This window comes from Artemia franciscana, chromosome 2, assembly GCF_032884065.1.
Source record: "Artemia franciscana chromosome 2, ASM3288406v1, whole genome shotgun sequence".
NCBI classification, from domain to species: domain Eukaryota; kingdom Metazoa; phylum Arthropoda; class Branchiopoda; order Anostraca; family Artemiidae; genus Artemia; species Artemia franciscana.
The window spans coordinates 36,878,123-36,904,327 of record NC_088864.1 but is presented as its reverse complement, the minus strand read 5'-3'; the positions used below and the strand labels follow the sequence as shown (position 1 = coordinate 36,904,327).

At 32.8% G+C, this 26,205-nt stretch overlaps 1 protein-coding gene across 3 annotated transcripts in view; it reads right to left on the bottom strand.

The window, feature by feature from the left end:
- The window catches only part of LOC136041048 (tubby-related protein 4-like), a 149,400-nt gene that overhangs the window by 70,823 nt on the left and 52,372 nt on the right, over nucleotides 1-26,205 (bottom strand). For all 3 annotated transcript variants that reach the window (XM_065725597.1, XM_065725589.1, XM_065725604.1), the window contains one exon: nucleotides 2,941-3,194. In XM_065725597.1, coding sequence (XP_065581669.1) covers nucleotides 2,941-3,194 — 254 coding nt within the window. The remainder of the gene's footprint in view (nucleotides 1-2,940; nucleotides 3,195-26,205) is intronic.

Here is a 26,205-nt window from a genome sequence, read left to right as displayed (position 1 = left end):
TGAAATCAAGAGTGTTTCAATGAATTAATATGCTCTTATTATTTCCTAGGTTCAAAAATCAATATTTCCAGAGGATTTCCATGAAAATCTAGCTGTGGCCCAAGTGGAGAGTGTAGGCGAGGGGGATTATAGTTTGGGTTTGAGCACTACTAGTATACTTTCTCTCAATTTTGATGTAGATATTTTTGTGAGGGATCTCGGCTTCGACGTGGAGTTTTTAGATAATGTATTAAATAATGTCCCATCTAGCGAAGTTGAGGGGGTACTAGAAGACCAAGTACCCGCCCCTCAGAGTTACTGTGATAAGGGGGAACCACAACAAAGTGGTACCGGCTCACCCCTGTTTTGTAAATTTTTACCTTGAAGATACCCCTTTTTGCAATATTTGTGTTTTTAGTGCTGAGTTTGGAGACCCATTTAATACTCTTACAATATATATCATCCATATGGATCCATTAGACACAGCACTCTAATATGTCAGTGAAACTTGGGCCCTTCTTAAAAAACACATTCGGGTGGTGGGAGGGCGGGACAGTGTAAAAGCATCAATCGCTCAAAAAAAAATTTTTTTTTTTTAGTTTGAAGTCGGTTGAGGTGTACTCGCATTATCTAAAAACGGAAATGACACTTCACCTAGACTTATATAATTTTAGGGTGTTTTTTTTTCGCATTAGGTGGGACGTATTTTTAAAAGGGTAGAGAATCCTAATGAAAATGGGAGTGGGTCAGTAGTTTTATTTATTGAAAAGTTAGATCCTAATTTAACGAAATTAAAAAAAAAATATTTGAAGAGACGGAAGGAGGGAGAAGAATTTTTAGAAGACATACTACAGATTTGAGGGGCTGTGGAGCTGTAAAACACTTTTGTGTGGATATGGGCTTAGAGTGCTTTAAGTATTCAGTCCTCGTTGCTAGACATAAACGTAACAGACATAGACATAAGAGAGATGATCTTAGTATGACGCCTATGGACAATTTGGCACTTAATGGTAGTGGGGAGGGGTCAGAGTTTGCTAAAGTAGATTTCAATTGCTTAAAGGGGCAATATCCTATAACACTTCAGGGGATAAATATTTTTCAGAGGGCCAACGAGCATTTAAAGATTGGGGTTTTTAGTGTTTCAGTACGATACAGAATATGAAGAGGTTTAACTCAAAGATAATATTTAGTAAGGGCTCCGTCTATTGAATCAGTAAAACCCCAAGTAAGACTTCTTCACGTGCCTACCAGTGGACCTGATGCAATTGGATATTTCTTTCCAATTCTGCACATAAGTAGGGTTTAAAGTGAGGAGAAAAATATCTGCAAAAATGTGGAATTTTGAATTTTTCCACAAGAAAGACAATGGATGCGTGCTTATTTGTTTTCTTTCTTTTTTTCTTTTTTTTTGTCGCAGGGATGATTGAATCGATAAAGTGGTCCTACAATATCGCAGGAGGGCTCTTTCGAACGGAAATGAAAAGTTTTAGTGCACTTTTTAAGTGACCAAAAAATTGGAGGGCGACTAGGCCCCATCTCGCACTCATTTTTCCTAAAGGAATACCATCAAAATTTTGAGATAGCCATTTTCTTCAGAATAGTCAAAAAATCAAATAACTATGTCTTTGAGGATGACTTAATCCTCCACAGTGCCCTGAGGAAGGGGCACAAGCTATGAACTTTGCCCATTGTTTACATATAGTATTGGTTATTGGGAAATATACAGACGTTTTCAGGGGGATATTTTATTGTGGGGGTCGGGGGAGGAGGTTAAAGGGGTATTTTTCCATGGAGGAAGTGTTAATGGTGGAAGGGATATTTCAATGAAGGATGTGCCGGATTTCTCAGAATTATTTAAAAACGATCAGAAATTAAATACAAAGAACAAGTTTTTTCAACTGAAAGTAAGCTACAGCATTAAAACTTAAAATATATAGAAATTATTACGTATGTGAGGGGGTTCAGCCCCTAGTTAATAACTAACTCATTATGCTAAAAAAAACTTTAGTACTTTCAAAAGATCTAATTATTCCAATTAAACAACAGTTGGGATTCATTGGTCATTCTTAAAGAATTGTAAGAAAATTCGAACTTAAGCCTAAAGAGCGAGGTATTACCTAGGGGGCGAAACTACCCAGTTTATTTTATTTAATACTCCTAGAGAAGGGTAATAGAACTTCTGATTTCCAATCCAATGAGCCCACTCTGAAGCTTATACAACCACCCTTTCTATCGAAACCTTATTTGTGCCCAGGGTATAGCTTACAACCCTTGCCCTGAGGTTTGTGGGGAGGTTATCATCCCGATAGACAAAATTTCCGAAATTTTCAGCTGCGCAGAAAAATTTCCTATCTCAAAATTTAATTGGCTGTGTTAGGGGAAATTATGGATGTGAGGAGCGGGCTGGTTGCCCTCCAATCACTTTCGACTACCAGAAAGGCCATTAGTCCTTTGAATGTCCAATCGAATGAGCCTTTTTGAAGTTTCTACGACACATCCTCCTAACCGAAATACCTTAGTCTAAAACCAAAAAAAAAATATATATATAAAACATTTTTTTCACATCGGTCTTTAATTAGGCACCGCTGTCGCGCTGCCTATGATATGACTTAAAGTGAATATTCAGCATTGATTTGCCCACATCACTCCTGTTGGAGACTCCCAAAACTTAGAAATATATAATAGTTAGTTCACAAAAGAATCGACTTGAAAACTGATTTGCGTATAGGTTAAATTTTCACATATGCCATCAACACTCTCAACTAATTGGGACAGTTTTGCAAAAAGTATGATTGCTCAAAATTACAGATACCTTAAATTCGATGACTAGCTAAGACTCTATTCAGAGTCAAATTTTAGGCGATACTCTTCAAAATATTTATTACGCGGTTCTCGCAGCCAGTTCTTGAAGTTCCGAGCGTAAAAAGATAGGTAAGCTTAGAACAAAATAAAAAACATTACCTGACGAAAATCCAAGTTTAAAGTGTATCTTATAGCTCCAGAGGTTGTGTATAACTTGAGGCAGTTGTAGAATTGCCTCTGGTTGTCTCGTTTGGAACTGCCACCAACTGCAAGATATTCTCCAGAGTTGCTCCACTCCATACAACAAGAACTTAATCCCGTGTTAATTGTATTTGGCACGGGATCATCATATGAGCTCATCAAATATAAAATACTTCTATTGCAAAGTGCTGCAAGGACACTTATTTTCCCATCTAGAGTAAACAACTATTAAATTCAGAAAAAACGACAAACATTTAATTTGAATATGCCGTGAATAATTTATTGAACTTTAAAACTTTGTAGTTTTTATTCGTAGTAGTAAATTTGTAGTAGTAAATTCCTAGTAGTAAATTTGGTCTTTCCAAAAATAATTTCTCTCTGTAGCTTAACGCATATCTTTTCAACTTCTTTAAGAGATTAAATTTTTAAAAAAAACTAGTTTTTTTTAACTGAAAGTAAGGAGCGACATTAAAACTTAAAACGAACAGAAATTACTCCGTATATGAAATGGGTTGTCCCCTCCGCAATCCCTCGCTCTTTACGCTAAAGCTTTTAATTGTTTTAAAAAGTAGAATTGTGGCAAAGAGTCAAACTTTAGCGTAAAGAGCGAGGGATTGCGGAGGGGACAACCTATTTCACATACGGAGTAATTATAATAATAAGTTTTAATGTCGCTCCTTACTTTCAGTTAAAAAAACTAGTTTTTTCATTTAATTTCTGAACATTTTTGAATTAATGCATGTTTGATTTTGGCTCTTCGCACATAAATTATTAAAACAATTTTTGCATATTAATTCTTTTTTTGGCTAAATGGCTTTCTCTTTGTTTTGATCAGACGATTTTGAGAAATAAGGGGTGGGGAAGGAGGCCTAGTTACCCTCCAATTTTTCGGTTACTTAAAAAGGCAACTAGAACTTTTAATTTTTAACGAACGTTTTTATTAGTAAAAAATACTACGTAACTTAAGAATTAACTTATGTAACAAAATTTATATTCTTATATTTTTATTATGTATATGAGGGGGCTTGTATCCTCGTTAATATCTCGCTCTTTACACTAAATTGTAAGTTTTGTCCCAATTCTTTAAGAATGGCCCCTGAATCAGAATAAATAGTTGAAATTACTAAAAATACTTTAGCATAAAGAGCGAGGTATTTATCTCCCCCTAAATACCTCGTTCTTTATGCTAAAGTATTTTTAGAGCCCCTCATATGCGTAAAAATCTCTGTTCGTTTTAAGTTTCAATGCTACTCCTTACTTTCAACTGAAAACACTTTTTCATGTTTATTTTTTCATTTTTTTTTTTTTTACAGTAATGCTAGAACATCCTGCACCCTTTTCATTGAATTTCTCTTCCTCCATTAAATATTCCTCCAAGGAAATATCCTCCCACATAGCCCCCTTCCTCTCAGCCCCAACCCCCCCCCCCCCCCAACCAAAAAATCCCCCTGAAATCTCCCAATAACCATTACTGTATGTAAACACTGGTCAAAGTTTGCAGCCCCTCCCCCAGGGACTGTGGGGGAGTAAGTCATTCCCAAAGACATAGTCATTATTGTTTTCGACTATGCGGAACAAAATAGCTATCTCAAAATTTTGATCCGTTGACTTTTGGGAAAAAATGAGCGTGGGAGGGGGCTTAGGTGCCCTCCAATTTTTTTGGTCACTTAAAAGGGAACTAGAACTTTTCATTTCCGTTAGAATGAGCCCTCTTGCGACATTCTAGGACCACTTGGTCGATACGATGACCCCTGGGGAAAAAAAATAAACACGCACCTGTGATCTGTCTTCTGGCAAAAAAATACGAAATTCCGCATTTGTGTAAATAGGAGCTTGATATTTTCGCTATAAGGTTCTCTAATACGCTAAATGCGATGGTGTGGTTTTTGTTAAGATTCTATGACTTTTAGGGGGTATTTCCCCATTTTCAAAAATAATGCAAATTTTCTCAGGCTCGTACCTTTTGATGAAGAATGCTAAATTTGATGAAACTTATATATTTAAAATCAGCATGAAAATCCGATTCTTTTGATGTATCTTTTAGCATCAAAAAATTATATTAGCTGTTTATTTCGCAAGACTAACTGCAGCCTTAGGAACAAAAGCGCCACCGTATGCATTGCTGCCTCTGAAACAAGACGTTCAATATGCGTATAATTTTTCGAAAATTCTAAATCAATTGACTCAGAATTTTAGCACAATAGTTTTTCGCTTTCCTTTGACTGGAATTGCTATTTTGCCCCACAAAACGGTTGAAACCCTGCTTCGCTATTGGAAATTCTTTTTGGCCAAAATAAATATTCCTGTTAACCGTTTTTTGTAGGATCACCTGTGCCTTTATAAACGAAACTGAAAAATGGAAATTCAATACACGTATCGCCTTTCTATAATTCTAAATCAATTTACTATCTCAGAGTTTTTACACAGAAGGTTTTTGATCTTCTTTTGCCTTGAATTGTTGTTTTGCACCACAACTGGCTGAAAACGCCAGTTTGCCATGGGAAAGTCTTTTTGCCTAAATTAATGTATATTTTAACCGTCTATTTTGTTGGACTACTTGCACTTTTAGAAAAGAATACTCCAGTCTTGGGCACTACTGCCTCTGAAACAGGAAGCTCAATATAAAGTTTATACATAAAGTTTTTCAAATCCATTGACTATCTCAAAATTTTCATACAAAACCAATGTATATTGATTTTTTCTTCTTTTCTGAAATTTATTGTATGTTATTTTTTCTTGAAGATACTTGTTACATCTTTAGTTTATCTTCACGAAAGTTGTTTTATGTTGGTTGTGTCATTAAACATTTTGTACATTGATTTTTTTTTCTTTGTGAGACTTGTTCTACGTTATTTTCTTTCTCTCCGTGAAATTAGTTGCATGCTGATTTTTCTTATTCATGAAACATGTTTTATGTTGATTAATTCCTCGTGAAATATTTTGCTTATAAATTTTTTCATCGTAACACTTATTGTAAGTTGATTTTTTCTTTCATTAAACTTATTTTATCTTTATATTCTTCGTCCTGAAATATGGTGAGGGCTGATTTTTGTCAGTGAAAAGTGTTGCATGTGAATTATTTCTTCAGGAAAATTAATATATTTTGATTATTTTCTTTGAGAAAGTTGATATATTTTCATTTCTTCTTCATGAGACCTGATTCACGTTGATTTTTCTCTTCGAGAAACTGGTACATGTATTTGTCTCCTTGTGAATGGCTTTGTTCGTGGAACTTGTTGTTAATTTATCTTGATATTTTTCTTCGTGAAATATATTGTATGCTGTTTTATTTTTTCGTAAAAATTAATTTACCATCATATATTTTCTTCGTGAAACCTGTTGTATGATGGTGTTTTTCTTCGTGAAACATGATGTATGTTGATTTGACACTTGCTGAAACTTAATGTATCTTGCTGTACGTCTTTGAAAAACATTATATTTTTGTTTCTTCTTTATGAAACTTGTTGCATGTTGATTTTTCTCTTCTTGAAACTACTACAATGATTTTTCTCCTCGCGAAACCAGTTTTTTCATGGAACCTGTTGCATGCTGATTACTGTTCACAAAACTTAACTTATCTCGATTATTTTCTTGTAAAACTTGTTGTATAATGATTTATTCTTTTGTGAAACTTAATTTATCATGATATTTTCGTCGTGAAAGTTGTTGCATGCTGATTTCTGTTCGTGAAGCTTGTTGTATGTGGATCATTTCTTTCAGAAACTTAATATAATTTTGATTTATGTTTTCGAGAAACTGGATATATTTTTATTCTTTTTCATGAAGCTTGTTACATGTTGATTTTGCTCTTCGTGAAACTTGTACACTGATTCCTCTCCTCTTGAAACCGGTTTTGCTCGTGGAACTTGTTGCATGCTGATTTTTGTTCGTGAAACTTAATTTGTCTTGATCTTTTTCTTCGTGAAACTTTCTGCATATTAGTCGTATTAGTTTTTTCTAAGTGAAACACAGTGCATGCTGATTTTTGTTCGTAAAACTTATTGTATGTAGATTTTATCTTCAAGAAACTTAATATTTCCTGATTTTGTCTTCAAAAACATGTTATATATATATGCATTTCTTCTTCAGGAAACTTGTTGCACATTGATTTTTCTCTTCGTGAAGCTCGTGCATTGTTTTTTCTCCTCGTGAAACCAGTTTTGTTTGTGGAACTTGTTTTATGTTGGTGTTTATTTGTGGGACTTGATTTATCTTGATAATTTTCTTCGTGAAACTTGTTGTATGGTGATATTTTGATTCATGAAACTTAATATATCATGATCTTATCTTCAAAAAAATTTTTGCATGTAGGTTTTTCTTCAAAAAACATAAAGTTTCAAGAAACTTGTTGAAACTTTTTGTATTTTGTTTTATTCTTTTGTGACGCTTAATTTATCGTGATATTTTTCTTCGTGAAACTTGTTAAATCCCCTTTTTTTCATAAAACATGAAGAGTGTTGATTGCTGTTCTTGAATCTTGTTCAATTTGGATAATTTCTTCAGGAGTGAGCTTCACGTGGATTTTACGTGAAGCTTCAACGTAGATATATGAGTTTCTTAAATTATTGGAGTTTTTTAAGTTGTGAAATTTAATGTTTTCTGATTTTTGTCTACGAGAAGAATATTATTTTTTTTATTTCATCTTGTGAAACTTGTAGTATTTGATTTTTATTTTCGTGAAACTTATACATTCATTTTTCTCTTCATGAAACCAGTGTTGATCGTAGAACTTGTTGTTTGCTGATTTTTGTTCGTGAAACTTACTTTATCTTGATATTTTTACGTGAAACTAGTTGTATGTAGATTTAGTCTTTCTTGAAACTTAATTTATCATGATGTTTTCTTTTCATGAAACCTGTTGCATTTTCGTTTTTCTTCTTGAAACTGGATGCATGCTGATGTTTATTTGCGAAACGTGTTGCATGTGGATTTTTTCTTCAAAAAACTTAATGTGACCTACACAAAGTAGGTTAGGTTGGTTAGATTAGGTTAAATTAATCTAACCTACTAGCATGTAATAAAAAGGCGTGGAAGCTTCACGAAGAGAAAAATCCGCTTACAAGAAATTCCCCGAAGAACAAATTAAAATATAACAAGTTTTTCGAAGACATAAATCAAGATACAAAGAAGAAAACTTCTTGACTTTTATCGAAGAAAACAGTCAAGATAAAAAAAAGCGTCATGACCAAAAATCAGCACGCCATAAGTTCCACGTACAAAACTGGTTTTACGAGGAGAAAAACCAATGTACAAGTTTCACGACGAGAAGAACCAACATTCATCAAATTTCATGATAAATAAATAAAAATATAGCAAGTTTATTGAAGACATAAATCAAGATATATTAAGTTTCTTGAAGAAATAATCCACAAGGAAGAAGTTTCACAAACAAAAATTCAGATGCATCATGTTTCACGAAGAAAGAACCGACACGCAACAAATTTCACGAAGAAAAATATCTTGATACATTAAGCTTCACGAAAGAATAAAAACAGAATGCAACATGTTTTAAGAAGGAAAATATCAAGATAAATTAAGTTTCACGAAAAAAATTCAGCACACAAGCTCCACGAACAAAACCAGTTTCACAAGGAAAAAAAATCAACGTACCTGTTTCACGAAGAAAAAAATCAACATATATCAATGAAGATTAAATAAAAAATGAAAGAATAAAAAAATAATATTAAGTTTCTCGAAAACATTTGTCGAGATACATTAAGCTTCTAGAAGAAAGAAGAACAGTTTCATGAAGAAGAAATGAAAACATAACAAGTTTCTCGAAGACATAAATCAAGATACATTAAGTTTCTTGAAGAAATAATCCTTATTCAGCAGGTTTCATGAACGAAAATCAGTGTTTATTGTGTTTCACGATGAAAACCCAAAAATATAATGGTAACTTAGGTTTCACGAAAGAATAAATCATCATACAGCAAGTTTCACGAAGAAAAGTATCGAGATGAAATAAGTTTCATGAACAATAATTAGCACACAACAAGTTCCACGAACAAAACTAGTTTCACGGGGATAAATATCAATGTGCAAGATTCACGAAGAGAAAAATATAAATGCAACAAAGTTCATGAAGAAGAAATAAAAATATAAATAGTTTTTCCAAAACATAAACCAAGATACATTAAGTTTCTTGAAGAAGTGATCCTTACGCAGCAAGTTTCAGAAAAAAAAATCATCATCTATCATGTTTCACGAAGAAGAACCAACATGCAACAAGTTTAATGAAGAAAAGACATTATGGTTAAATAAGTTCCAAAAAGAATAAATCAACATACAATAAGTTTCACGATTAAAAATATCAAGATGAATTAAGTTTCTCGAACAAAATTGGACCGCAATAAGATTCACCAACAAAACTGGTTTTACGAGGAGAAAAAGAGTTTCATGAAGAGAAAAATCAACGTGCATCAAATTTTATGATGAAGAAATAAAAAAATAACAAATTTCTCGAGATATAAATTAAGATATATTAATTTTCATGAAGGAATAATCGACATGCAATATTTTTCATGAAAAAAATCAACATTTATTATGTTTCACGAAAGAAGGAAAAACAACATACAGCACGTTTCAAATAAATCAGCCTACAACAAGTTTTATGAGGAAAAAATCAACATGCTTTGGCCTTCTTTAAAAATTTTAATGTTGTCAATTAATTCGAAAAATTATACGCATATTGAGCCTCCTGTTTCAGTGACAGTAATGCCGTAATATAGCAGGTTCTTTACCAAAGGTGCAGGTAACCCTGCAAAATAACGGGTAACATAGACAAATATTTTAGTCGAAAAGACTACCCTGCTGCAAAGTGGAGTTTTCAGGAGCTTGGAGCTGCAAAGTGTGATGCAAAACAGCAAATCTAGCGAAAAATAGGTAAAAAAAGCTATTGCTTGAAAATTCTGAGATACTCAATTGATTTAGAATTATCGAAAAATACTACGCCTATTGAGTCTACAGTTTCAGAGACAGTAATAGTGCACGGTGGCGCATTCGGTTCTAATGTTACAGGTAGTCCTTCAAAATAAACGGTTAACAAAGATATTTATTTCAGCAAAAAAGACTGTCCCAGAGCAAAGTGGCGGTTTCAATGATATTGTGGCGCAGAACCACAATTCTAGTCAAGAGAAGGCCAAAAAGCTATTGTGTTAAAATTCTGAGATAGTTCATTGATTTAGAATTACCGAAAAACTATACGCATATTAAAGCCTCCAGTTTCAGAGGCAGTAATACCTTACGGTGGCAAATTCTTTCCTACAGCTGGAGGTAGTCTTACAAAATAAACAGCTATCATAGATATTGATTTTGGCCAAAAAGACTTCCCTACAGCCTAAGTGGCGTTTTCAGCCATTTTGTGGTGCCTAACAACAATTCTAGCCAAAAGAAGTCCAAAATGCTATTGTATGAAAATTCAGAGAAATTCAATTGATTCAAAAAACTATACGCATATCGAGCCTCCATTTTCAGAGGCAGTAATTCCGTACGGTAGCGCATATGTTTCTAAAAGCTGCCGGTAGACCTACAAAATACGGTTGACATAGACATTTATTTTAGCCAAAATGACTCTCCGATAGCAAAGCAGCGTTTTCAGCCTTTTTTTGGCACAGAAGAGTAATTCTAGCTAAAAGAAGTGCAAAAAAACTATTGTGTGAAAATTCTGAGATAAGCAATTGATTTAGAATTGTTGAAAAAATATACGCATATTGACCCTCAAGTTTCAGAGTCAGTAATGCCATACAGTAGCGCATTCGCTTCTAAAAATGCAGGTAGTGCTAGAAAATAATGGTTAACACAGATGTTTACTTTAGCCGAAAACACTTTCCCTCAGAAAAGCATCGTTTTCAGCCATTTTGTACTGCAAAATCAAAATTCTAGCAAACAGAAGGCCAAAATGGTATTGTGTGAAAATTCTTAGGCGGTTGATTAATTTATAATTATAGAAAACCTATACGAATATTCAGCCTCGACTTTCAAGAGGCAGCAATGCCTTACGGTGGCATTCCGTTTTTTAAAGGTGCAGGTAGCCATTCAACATAAACGGCTAAAATAGACCTTTATTTTAGCCAAAAAGAACGTTCCAGAAAAAGCGGTGTTTTTGACTATTTTGTGGTGCAGAATAACAATTCTACCCAAAAGAATTCCAAAATCCTATTGTGTGAAAATTCTGCGATAGTCAATTTATTTAGAATTATTGAAAAAACTAAACACAAATTCAGCCTTGAGTTTCTGAGGTAGTAATGCCGTATGGCAGCGCATTTGTTTCTAAAGATGAAGGCAGTCCTGCAAAATAACGGTTAACATGGACATTTATTTTAAAAGCTATTGTGAGAAAATGCTGAAAAAGTAATTGATTAAGAATTATCAAAAATCTATACGCATTTTGCTTCTCGAATTTCAGATAGAATAAGGCCGTGTGGTAGCACATTCGTTTTTAAAGTTATAGATAGTTCTTAAAAATAACAGTTAACATAGACGTTTATTTTACATAAAAACTGTCCCACAGAAAAGGGGCGTTTTCACCCATTTTGCGGTGCAAAATAACAATTCTAGCCAAAATAAGGCCAAAAAGATATTGTGTGAAAATTCTGACAAAATCAATTGATGTATAATTACCGAAAAACTACACGTATGTTCAGCATCCATTTTTATAGATATTAACGCCATACGATGGTGCATTCGTTTCTAATTTCGCAGGTAGTCCCACAAAATAAACGGCTAACATAGACATATATTTTAACACTTCATATAAGTAGATGATTCAGTCGAGGCTTGAAAAAATGGTTTACAGGTGAATATGATAGACCTTCGGCTTTATGAAAAAGGGTCGGTGGTTCTTTGAATAGGTCGAGAGAGGAGTGCACCTTAAGCGTAAAAAGTACGTTAGGATATATTGAGTGATTTCTTGATTGATTGGATTAAACGCGTGATTTTACGTATGTTACATGTCATCGGGGTAAGTGCAAGCCAATACAGTAAAAGTCTTGTTCGATTATTAATTGTCTATTCATCATCCTATATTCTGCTCAATTCCTTTGCCATCTTTTGTTAATCAAGGTACTTCTCTTGGTCCATCAGCACCTCCACGCCATCATGACTGGTCGAAAACTGATCAAGCACTTTTTACCACGTCGGTAGATTCAATTCTCGAAGGAATAAGCGTCCACATCTATCACCTTCAGAATTCACTCCAGTTGCCTCAAAAAGAGATTCAGATAATTCTAGATATGTGCTGGCACTGACGTTTGCTATTCCCTGTTGGAATTAGTTACTTGGGCCCCCGGTGAAATTGGTTACTAGGGATCCGGTGGGATTGAATGCTAGGGGCCCTCTTGGATTGTTTATTTTCGCTTATATTTTCTCCTTTATTCTTTAATCTCCTTCTATGTAACAAGTAAAGAAATCTTGAAAAAGAAACAACTTGAAGAAAAGTTTCTTAGAAAAACGTCTTGAAATATCTTGAAACGTCTTGAAAGACGTTTGGAAGAAAAAAAGTCTTAAAACGTCTTGAAATGTCTTAAAACGTCTACAAAAACGTCTTGAAGAAAAATATCTTAAGAAATGTCTAGGAACGTCTTGAGAAACATCTTGAAGAAAAATGTCTAAAAAAACCTCTTGATATGTCTTGGAACGTCTCAAAAAAGTCTTGAAAAAGAATGTCGTAAAAAAACCTCTTGAAATATTTTGAAACGTCTTGAAAAATGTCTTGAAGATTGCCGTAAGAAAAAAACTCTTTATGATGTAACGCTTGTGTTTGCATCTTGACTAGCGCCCTCTGAACTCTAGAAAGTCATAGAAAGTCAAAGTCATACGTAACAACCTGTCTTTAAAAGCCTTCCTATGCGTATCCTTAAAAACCTTCCTTCGTCTGTCTTTAAAAATCTTCTTATGACTGCCTTTAAAAACTTCCTATGGCTGCTTTTAAAACTATTCCTGCATGTGTTAAAAAATCTTCTTATGAATGTCTTTTAAGACCTTCATATACATGTCTTTAAGAACCTTCCTGTGTCTGTCTTTAAAAACCTTTCTATGGCTGCCTTTAAAAACTTCCTATGGCTTCCTTTAAAAACATTCCTATGTGTGTCTTTGAAAACCTTCCTGTGCGTGTCTTGTAAACCTTCCTATTCGTTTCTTATAAACCTTCCTATGGCTGCCTTTAAATACTTCCTATGGGCCGGATTAAAAACCCTCATATGTATGTCTTTAAAAGCCTTTACAAGCAAACCCTGTTACGTAACGACCAAAGAAAACAGGATTTGGTGGGGATTTGAAGGTTTTCAAATAATTAACACATGCTTTGTTTAAAGAGCCATGTCTAATATGTAACTAACACCTGCATCTCTTAGAAAACATTCCCTACACCGTAACTTGCCCCTGATTCTTGAAGACGCAAGAAAAAGTGTTGGGACCGAGATCCAAAGGGATAGGGCTGCCTTAGGACGTGTTATGGCTTTACTATTTAAATACCCTTTGAGCACCTCTCCCTTAGCTCAACATGAGCCTTGAAACAAGCTTAAAGGAATCAATTCTATCTAAGTTAGTTAAAATTTCATTAAATGGGGCTCCAGGGTGAAATGATCCTTCTTCCCCAGAAGTGATGACCCAAAACTATGTAAGTGAGGCTGCAGATATATCTATAAATATAAAAATAAGTTGTCAGTGTGTGTATATGTCGAGTGACGTCATGTTTGTGTGTCGACTGACGTCATGTTTGTCGACTGACGTCATGTTTGTCGACTGACGTCATTATAAGGATTGAGCTGTATGCGTCATGAAGTTGTTTGTCGAGTGACGTCATGTTTGTCAACTGATGAAATTACATACCGGGACACTGGGACACAAATGACGACCGGGACACAGGGAATATAAATGACGACCGGGAACCTCAAAGAGAAATTACAGACTGGGACACCCGGACACAAATCACGACCGGGACACAGGGAATATAAATGACGACCGGGACACAGGGACACAACTACAACGGGGACGCCGGGGGCACAGGCGGGATATATAAATGACGACCGGGACACAGGGATTGTTCGAATAGAAATTACAGAACGGGACACCAGGACACAAATGACGACCGGGACACCAGGACACACGGAATATAAATGACGACCGGGACACTCAAAGAGAAATTACAAACTGGGACACCGGGACACAAATGACGACCGGGACACAGGGAATATATATGTATATATATACATATATATATATATATATATATATATATATATATATATATATATATATATATATATATATATATATATATATATATATATATATATATATATATATATATATATATATATATATATATATATATATATATATATATATATATATATATATATATATATATATAAATTGATATCAAGAGGTTTTTCTGCAAATAAATTAATTTGGCAATTTAAAAAATTTAGTTTTCGTTATAACGAACTTTTAAATAAATATCAAAAGAATTATCTAGAAATACTTAAAGAAATTTTCAACTAATTTCGGAGGTTCGAGAAATGTTGTTGACGCGCCATTTATTTTGAATTGTGTTTCTAATTGAGCGGATTTTTTTTTTAAATTAGCCACATGGTAAAGATGAATTCTATAATTGTTTAGTTCATTCAGGTTTTTTGCAATGTGTTAATATTTGTGATTTGGTAAAATTTATTATATTTAGTTTACCTATTGTTGCTAAAAAGAGGGATATATTAACAGGATAAGCTTGTTTTGGTGTTACTTGGTTGTTTTACGTTTGCTGTTTTTTTTCTTTCATAGACATGTATTTTGGGGGTGATACCTGACACGGGGATGCTATGGATATTCTGTGGTAGCCACAACACTTGGCTGGGTAGAGAATTTAGAGTGGCGAAACCCTATATAGGCCAGTGTATTCTCCTGATGAGCCCTTGTGTTGGGTTGTTGCCTCTGAATTATTTGTCTTTATTATTTTTTCTATTGTTTGGTAAATGACGACTTATACTTATTGACGACATGACTGCCATTCCATGGATTATTCTTTATGGTTGATTGTGTATGGCTATGCTGTTTGACCTATGTGATTGTATGGATGAGTAGGGTTAAGGCCTCATTCAAGTGCTGGTCTATATTAATCACTAATTTAGGAAAACAGTCTTCCTTTTCTCCTTCTGTCTCTTTTTTTTTTTTTTTTGCTGTTGCATTGGTGATTTCTCTTTTCATGATATATATATATATATATATATATATATATATATATATATATATATATATATATATATATATATAGATAAATATATATATATATATATATATATATATATATATATATATATATATATATATATATATATGTATATATATATATATATATATATATATATATATATATATATATATATATATATATATATATATATATATATATATGTATCTATTCACAGGTGGGACACAGGGACACAACTACAATGGCGCGTAACTAATATGGCGCGTAACGGCTTACGCGCAAGGGGGGGCTTGGGGGGTGGGGGGCCGCGAAGCGCCCCACCAACTAGGCGTTGGGGTGCACCCAAACTAGGCGCACCCAAACAGCTAGTATACATATATATATATATACATATATATATATATATATATATATATATATATATATATATATATATATATATATATATATATATATATATATATATATATATATATATATATATATATATATATATATATATATATATATATATATATATATATATATATATATATATATATATATATATATATATATATATATATATATATATATATATATATATATATCGTATATATACATATATATATATATATATATATATATATATATATATATATATATATATATATATATATATATATATATATATATATATATATATATATATATATATATATATATATATATATATATATATATATATATATATATATATATATATATATATATATATATATATATATATATATATATATATATCGGGACACAAATGACGACCGGGACATCTATATATATAAAAATAAGTTGTCTGTGTGTCGAGTGACGTCATGTTTGTGTGTCGACTGACGTCATGTTTTCGACTGACGAAATTACAGACCGGGACATCGGGACACGAATGACGACCGGGACACCGGGACATCTATCTATATATATGACGACCGGGACACCGGGACTATAACCGGGGGACTATAACCGGGGGAATATAAATGACGACCGGGACACTCAAAGAGAAAGCGACCGGGACACAAGGGATGTTCGATTAGCAATCACCATCAACAAAGCACCGGGACAAGAATGAAGACCGGGACACAGGGAGGATAAATGACGACCAGGACATAAGTAAAAAAAAACTAAAAAAACTAAGAAAAAGGTAAAAACTACAAAAAAACTAAAAATAAAAATAAAAAAACTAAAAAGGTAAAAACTACAAAAAAACTAAAAAGAAAAAAAACTAAAAAAACTAAAAAGAAAAAAAGGGGAAAAACACAAAAATTTATATCATCATATACCAATTCAAAAACGAATATATAAACTAATAAAAAGACCAATTCAAAAACGAATGTATATACAGACCGGGACACCGGGACACAAATGACGATCGGGACACCGGGACACAAGGAATATAAATGAAGACCGGGACACTCGAAGAGAAATTATAGACTGGGACACCGGGACACAAATGACGACCGGGACACAGGGAATATAAATGACGATCGGGACACAGGGACACAACTACAACGGGGACGCCGGGGGGCACAGGGGGATATATAAATGACGACGGCGACACAGGGAATGGTCGATTAGCAATCACAATCAACAAAGTTCAAGGGCAGTCATTAGAATCATGAGGTATAGATCTGAATACGGATTGTTTTCCCATGGACAATTATATGTTGCATGTTCAAGAGTCGGTAAACCTGACAATCTATTTATATGCACAGACAATGGGACAGCGAAGAATTTTGTATATCCGCAAGTTTTACGGAGTTAAATATATATATATATATATATATATATATATATATATATATATATATATATATATATATATATATATATATATATTTAGTTTACCTATATAATATAATTACCTATATATAAAATTTACCTATTGTTGCTAAAGGGAGGGATATATTAACAGGATAAGCTTGTTTTGGTTTTACTTGGTTGTTTTACATTTGCTGGTTTTTTTTTTCTTTCATAGGCATGTATTTTGGGGGTGATACCTGACGCGGGGATGCCATGGATATTCTGTGGTAGCCACAACACTGTGCTGGGTAGAGAATTTAGAGTGGCGAAACCCTATATAGGCCAGTGTATTCTCCTGATGAGCCCTTATGTTGGGTATTGCCTCTGAATTATTTGTCTATATTATTTTTTCTATTGTTTGGTAAATGACGACTTATACTTATTGACGACATGACTGCCTGTCCATGGATTATTCTTTATGGTTGATTGTGTGTGGCTATGCTGTTTGACATATGTGATTGTATCGATGAGTAGGGTTGAGGCCTCATTCAAGTGCTGATTTATATTAATCACTAATTTAGGAAAACAGTCTTCCTTTTCTCCTTCTGTCTCTCTTTTTTTTGTGTGTTTGTGCTGTTGCATTGGTGATTTCTCTTTTCATGATATTATTCCAGGTTGGATCCAGTGCTGGTGGAGAAAATTTTTTTAGTTTTCTCCCCGACAGACCTTTACCCTGGTCCAGGTTTTTAACCTGATATTGTTAATTATTGGTGAGATGGCACTTATGCAAATTTCATGTTCTTTCATGTTTTTGTTTATGTATTTATTGACCTATTGACCTATTGACCTTGGCATGTTTTTTGGACTTTGATTGTTGGATTTTGATTTGGATGTTGGTTTGTTTCGGATTTATTTTCAATAACTTTTTATGCAACAAAACACAAATATTAGCCTCGGAACTCGGAACGATTTTTTGAAAGTTAGTAAGTGTAAAAGTCGTTGTTTTCTTTGCCAAGATCATTTTGTCCCACGGACTTCTGTTAAGAGCACATTCTATAATAATAATTTTGCATGCAAGTTACGTGGTAATGTTAATTGTAGAACAATCAACGTAATTTACCTATTAGAATGTAATAAATGCTGCCTACAATATGTGGGGGAAACAACTAATAATATATATAAACGATTTTCTGGACATAAGACAACAGTTAATAATGAAAAAACTAATAACTATCTAGTTCAACATTGTAATAATGGTAAATGTTCCATATCAGATATAACTGTCACAATTTTAGAAAATTTAGAATTAGAAAATTTAAATAAAGAAGAGAAGAATAATAGACTACGTAAACAGGAGGATTTCTGGATCCATACTCTTGGTACAGCTTATCCTTTTGGGCTAAATGATCGTGTAGCAAAATATGGTGACATGTCTCATGTTGTTGTTAAATGTATTGATGGTTTTATTGACCATCCTTCTTTTACTTGTCCTACTAAACGTAAAAAACGATCGAGAGGACATAGGAAAAATAATAGAAAAAATGAATTAGATGTACATACGCTTTCTATAGATCTATGCCAGCTACTTGAATCTAGGGGTATGATTTCTGTAATAAATGTCTTGAGCCTAGTCATGGCGCTGGCCATGAAGATCATTTCTTAGATTTAAATATTAATATTTGTGACAATAATAAATTAAGTTTTAAAATGTATAATAAAACGAATGATTTTGATTTTGAAGTGATTAGTTTCCCATTCCCTGAAAGTAATATACACTCAAATATCACATATTCAGCGTTTTTCTCACAGTTACTTCGTTATGCAAGGATTTGTAGTAATGATATTGATTTTAAAAATAGATGTAAAATCTTAAGCCAAAAATTGATATCAAGAGGTTTTTCTGCAAATAAATTAACTTGGCAATTTAAAAAAATTAGTTTTCATTATAACGAACTTTTAAATAAATATCAAAAGAATTATCTAGAAATACTTAAAGAAATTTTCAACTAATTTCGGAGGTTCGAGAAATGTTGTCGCAGCGCCATTTATTTTGAATTGTGTTTCTAATTGAGCGGATTTTCTTAAAAATTAGCCACATGGTAAAGATGAATTCTATAATTGTTTAGTTCATTCAGGTTTTTTGCAATGTGTTAATATTTGTGATTTGGTAAAATTTATAATATTTAGTTTACCTATTGTTGCTAAAGGGAGGGATATATTAACAGGATAAGCTTGTTTTGATTTTACTTGGTTGTTTTACATTTGCTGTTTTTTTTTTCTTTCATAGGCATGTATTTTGGGGGTGATACCTGACGCGGGGATGACATGGATATTCTGTGGTAGCCACAACACTGTGCTGGGTAGAGAATTTAGAGTGGCGAAACCCTATATAGGCCAGTGTATTCTCCTGATGAGCCCTTATGCTGGGTATTGCCTCTGAATTATTTGTCTATATTATTTTTTCTATTGTTTGGTAAATGACGACTTGTACTTATTGACTACATGACTGCCTGTCCATGGATTATTCTTTATGGTTGATTGAGTGTGGCTATGCTGTTTGACCTATGTGATTGTATGGATGAGTAGGGTTGAGGCCTCATTCAAGTGCTGGTCTATATTAATCACTAATTTAGGAAAACAGTCTTCCTTTTCTCCTTCTGTCTCTCTTTTTTTCTTTTTTTTTGTGTTTGTGCTGTTGCATTGGGGATTTCTCTTTTCATGATATATATATATATATATATATATATATATATATATATATATATATATATATATATATATATATATATATATATATATATATATATATATATATATATATATATATATATATATATATATATATATATATATATATATATATATATGTATATTCACAGGTGGGACACAGGGACACAACTACAATAGCGCGTAACTAATATGGCGTGTAACGACTTACGCGCGCGGGGGGCGCGAAGCGCCCCCACCAACTAGGTGTTGAGGTGGCACGAAGCACCACCCCAACAGCTAGTATATATATATATATATATATATATATATATATATATATATATATATATATATATATATATATATATATATATATATATACATATATATATATATACTAGCTGTTGGGGTGGCGCTTCGCGCCACCCCAACACCTAGTTGGTGGGGGCGCTTCGCGCCCCCCCCCAAGCCCCCCCGCGCGCGTAAGTCGTTACGTGCCATATTAGTTACGCGCCATTGTAGTTGTGTCCCTATGTCCCACCTTTGAATATAGATAGATATATATATATATATATATATATATATATATATATATATATATATATATATATATATATATATATATATATATATATATATATATATATATATATATATATATATATATATATATATATATATATATATATATATATATATATATATATATATATATATATATATATATATATATATATATATATATATATATATATATATATATATATATATATATATATATATATATATATATATATATATATATGTTTTTAACTACGTAAAACTTGCGAATATACAACATTCTTTGCTGTCCCATTGTCTGTGCATATAAATAGATTGTCAGGTTTACCGACTCTTGAACATGCAACATATAATGGTCCATGGGAAAACAATCCGTATTCAGATCTATACCTCATGATTCTAATGATTGCCCTTGAGCTTTGTTGATGGTGATTGCTAATCGACCATTCCCTGAGTCGCCATCGTCATTTATATATCCCCCTGTGCACCCCGGCGTCCCCTTTGTAGTTATGTCCCTGTGTCCCGGTCGTCATTTATATTCCCTGTGTCCCGGTCGTCATTTGTGTCCCGGTGTTCCAGTCTGTGATTTCTCTTTGAGTGTCCCGGGCGTCATTTATATTCCTTGTGTCCCGGTGTCCCGGTCGTCATTTATATCCCCCTGTGCCCCCCGGCGTCCCCATTGTAGTTGTGTCCCTGTGTCCCGGTCGTCATTTATATTCCCTGTGTCCCGGCCGTCATTTGTATCCCGGTGTCCCGGTCTGTATATACATTCGTTTTTTAGTTTTGTTTTTCTCCTTTATTTTTTTCCTTTTTTCTTTTTTTTCTTTTTTAGTTTATTTAGATTTTTAGATTTTTTAGTTTTTTTTATTAGTTTTTAGTTTTTTTGTAGTTTTTACCATTTTTTTAGTTTTTTTAGTTTTTTTTTTACTTATGTCCTGGTCGTCATTTATACTCCCTGTGTCCCGGTTGTCATTTGTGTCTCGGTGCTTTGTTGATTGCTAATTTATATTATATTTATATTTATATTTTTTATATTTATTAATATTTTTTTAGTTTTCTTTTTCTCTTATTTTTCAGTTTTTTCCTTTTTTTTAGTTTTTTCTTTTTTAGTTTTTAGTTTTTTTTTGTTTTTTACCATTTTTTAGTTTTTTTAGTTTTTTTAGTTTTTTAGCTTTTTTAGTTTTTTTATTAGTTTTTAGTTTTTTTTTAGTTTTTGCCTTTTTTTAGTTTTTTCAGTTTTTTTTAGATTTTAGTTTTTTACCTTTTTTTAGTTTTTTTTTAGTTTTTTAGCTTTTTTAGTTTTTTTTCTTTTTAGTTTTTTTTGTAGTTTTTACCTTTTTTAGTTTTTTTTCTTCTTTTGTATTAGTGTGAAATAATTCAGACGTCATATGCGGACAAACACGACGTCACTCGACAGACAGACAGACAGACATAACCCACAAACAACTTATTTTTATATATATTTATTCATATTTTTTTAGTTTTCTTTTTCTCTTTTATTTTTCAGTTTTTTCCTTTTTTTTAGTTTTTTTTCTTTTTTACCTTTTTTTAGTTTTTTTTAGTTTTTTTAGTTTTTTAGCTTTTTTAGTTTTTTTATTAGTTTTTATTTTTTTTGTAGTTTTTGCCTTTTTTTATTTTTTTCAGTTTTTTTTTAGTTATTAGATTTTTACCTTTTTTTAGTTTTTTTTTAGTTTTTTAGCTTTTTTAGTTTTTTTTTCTTTTTAGTTTTTTTTGTAGTTTTTACCTTTTTTAGTTTTTTTCTTCTTTTGTATTAGTGTGAAATAATTCAGACGTCATATGCGAACAAACATGACGTCACCTGATCCATCCACAGATCCACACACAGACAACTTATTTTTATATATATAGATATATATATATATATATATATATATATATATATATATATATATATATATATATATATATATATATATATATATATATATATATATATATATATATATATATATATATATATATATATATATATATATATATAGGGGAGAGGCGGACATTTTAAATTGAAATTCAAGAATATATAAACATTATTGTCTACGTAATCAAAGAGCCATTTGACAAGGCACATTCTGCTCAGCAGTGGCTTGAATTCAAACAAATTAGATGTGGTATATAACCTCCTGGTAAAGGACCCCAGACTGCACAAGTAGTTCATTTTAGAACAATGTTTTTATGGATTAATTGTAGTAGAGTAGCGGGCATATTATATATTGGTGAAATAATTATTGCAAAAAGGGGCAAAATTAAAAAAAAATATTGACTTTTATGTGTTAAAAGCCTTGCTTTAATAAATAGATCTCATGAAGTTGGGAACGGGGGATAAATACCTTAACTCTCTTTTTCCTACCACAATTATAGATACATTGTACCTCTTTCAACTAAGTGGTCAGTTTAAGTTGCACCTCTGAATGTTCAGGAATCATTCTGGAGTCGCTTATGAACGAGATTAAATATAAAATAATTGTTTTCATCAAAAAGTAAAGAGCGAGTACTAGACTTAATACGAGCACTAAATAATTCATGAAAAAACAGAAATTAAAAAGGATTAAGATTACAATAAATCAGGCATCGGAAAGAATTCTTGACATTTTGATCCGGAGGTCATTGTTCAGTAGTGATGCTTCTACGAATTCCACGACAGCCATATCCCACCATTCTCATGACAGCCATGTCCTACTATTCCCATGACACACATATCCCACCATTCCCATGACACACATATCCCAGCATTCCCATGGCATGCATATTCAACCATTCCTATGACACACATATCGCACCATTCCCACGACACACACATCTCACCATTCCGTAGCCCCTCAAGACTTTTTGACGCGCACATAGATATTACGCAATACTATAGTGCATATATTTTGTTATATAATGGTATGGCTCTTACGTTTCATTGAATACAGCATAGCAGCTGTTATATATTGAAGTTAATAATCTGTTAAGTAAGCATCATCGTGCCAGCAAATCCGAACGACCTTTTCAATGATGTAGCTTTCAACAGGAGCTGTTGTGGGTTTTTAAAAATTTTAATGTTTACTGACCAAACGGCTTTTGTTACGCAATGACAATGCCCACGCTAGTGTTACTTAATAATGTAAGACATGTTTTTTCTTTAAGATTTCTTTGGTTGTCATGATAAATGTTTAAGAGCCCGCGAGGGTTAGGTAAAACCTCTAGGGCTCACCAAATCAAGATACAAATAACGGCGTTACGTCATAGTTCTTTCTGGCTGTTTTAAAACCTAAGGGTATAGAGAAAAAGCCTCAGGACATCAGTAGCCAACTCACATAGGTTTGTTTTCAATGTTGTTGGTACCTAAGAAGACATACTCAAGAAAGGGGTATTTCTCAGGATTCAAGTAATTCTGTTGTACGTGGAATATGGCTTGCTTCAATTTTTTATGTAAGAAAATATACTGTAAAACGGGGAATTTCTGTCCTGAGTACTTTTCGAAAATAATACTGTAATAATATTGCAAATAATACTGTTGGAAAACATTTACTAAACAAGCTAGAGTCGATGACCAGCCACAGATTATAACGGGGGCAGTCATATACAAAATCCTAGAACCGTCGGAACTTCGAACAGGATTGGTCGAATCGGAACTGTGGAATCGGGGGAAGAACAGGCAGATCCAGAACTGACGGATCCAGAACTGTTGAATTGGGCGCAGAAATGGTGAAAAAGGGAGAAGAACTGGAACAGGAGCAGGTGGAGCCGTGGGAATTTTCTTTAAGTTTAAACGGTCGATTGAAGTTCTTACGGTTTATAGGGTTATTTTCTTGGAAAATATCCGAAATTCCTCAGGAATAATTGGTAAATCCCGCTGTTCAAACAAAAACAATGATCAATTTCAACGATCAATTGACGAAAAAATTAACGAAACATAAACATATGAACAAAAAAATGGTATGGGTATACTTACGGCGAATTTTTTAGTATTTACATAGACAATAATCGATTGAAGGAGTTCACAGTGAAAAATACCCTTTCCTGGTAGTATAATATTGATTTGAGTGCCCTAAGAATAAAGTGTTTTAACAGTGTTTGTAAATTTGGCTATTCTTTGTCTTCAAATTTTGGATTTTTTCCAATGAATTTCAAAAAATTTAACGGATGCATTTAAGACGTCTTGTAGCCTATGTACACCTATAGTCATTAGGTTCTATCACAATCTATATGAAAGTTCAATATCCATACCAGTTAAAACAGAATTACTTGAAACGTGAGATATATCCCTTTCTGCAGTATGTTTTCCAACGTACAAAGTAGAAGCAAACTGATTATATTTTTTTTATCAAAGCCTATATAAGAATTCAATGTACGTACCACTTCGATTATAATTGTTGTAACCTGAGAAATGTCCCTTTCTAGATTATATTTTCTTACAAGCAAAGTCGAAGCAAATCGCTTTTAACTCTTTCGATCACAGCCTATATGAAAATTCAATATACGTACCGTTGTACGTAAAGTTCAATAATACGTAACAGACTTATTTAAACCCTGAAAAACGTCTTTTTCTGCAGTATATTTTCGTAGTTGCAATGTGGAAACAAACTGCTTTTATTTCTTTCGATCATAGCCTATATAAAAGTTTAATATACGTACTAATCAATAATCAATAGCACCTGCACACCGGACAAAAATCTTTGGTGTCTAACTGCCTAGTGAAATCATTTTCACAATGATGCTTACGTAACACTTCACTAACTTCAATACTAACCTAAGCTTTCCATTGTCTGCCCACAACAATGAAAACGAAGGAGTTGTGTGTGAAGCAGAAAGACCTATGTGAGTGTTTTATGATCAATCTGGACTATTTCCCTAGTTAGGAGGGCCCTGAGGCTTTTCACCTACACCCTTAGGTTCGTAAACAAAAACAAAACTATGACGCAACGACTATGTTTGCATATTGATTTGGTGGGCCCTGAAGTTGTTTCCCGGCCCTCGCAGGTTTTTAAACATTTAACTTAACAACCAAAGAAATCTTGAAGAAAAAACATCTCTTAAAGTATTGTGTAGCACTCATGTGTGCACCGTCATTACATAGCAAATGTTGTTTGGCTATTAAACATTTAAATTTACAGAAACCTACAACATTATCTGCAAAAACCTATGTCATTGACAAGGTCGTTCGAATTTCTAGGCTCAATGATGCTTACTTAGCAGCCTATTAATTTTAATATGTAACAGCTGCTAGACTGTATGCAGAGAAACCTAAACGCCATACCATTACATAACAAACAAATGTACTATAGCATTACGTAAGACCCAGGGGCACATTTTGAGGGGTTATGGAATGGCGAGATATGTGTGTAATGGGAGTGGTGGGAAGTGTGTTTCATTGGAATAGTGGGATACGTGTGTCATGGAAATAGTGGGATATGTGTGTGTCATGGGAATGGTGAGATATGTGTGTCATGGGAATGGTGGGATATGAGTTTAATGTGAATGGTAGGATATGACTGTCATGGGAATGGTAGATTTTGGCTGTCGTGGAATTCGTTGCATCATTACTGATGTTTATTTTTCAAAGTTCTAGCTTCATATTTTCAGTCAATTCTTTCTTTCCTTTGAAGTGTTTATTCTACCTATTAACTATTAATTGGTCATGTTAATTCATTTTTGCTATTTTAAAACTTTAACACCGCTATTTAGTTTTGCTAAGTAATGTAATTTTTCCAAAATTAAATCACATTTAAATAAACATGCTAACCCTGCATCAATTTCCACTAGAACGGTTCTTGATTTTGGATTGTCTTAATAATAGAGTCATATAATTGAATAAAAGATATTCTATGTTTAGGTAAGAAATATATGTGAAGTTAAATTTGCTCCCTGTTTATTACACGCGCTAACGACTGCAAAAGAAACCGTCAGTCAGTAGATGAAAACAAAAATCCTGAAATTTAGGAAAGAAAGAAAAAATCAAATTCCAAGTA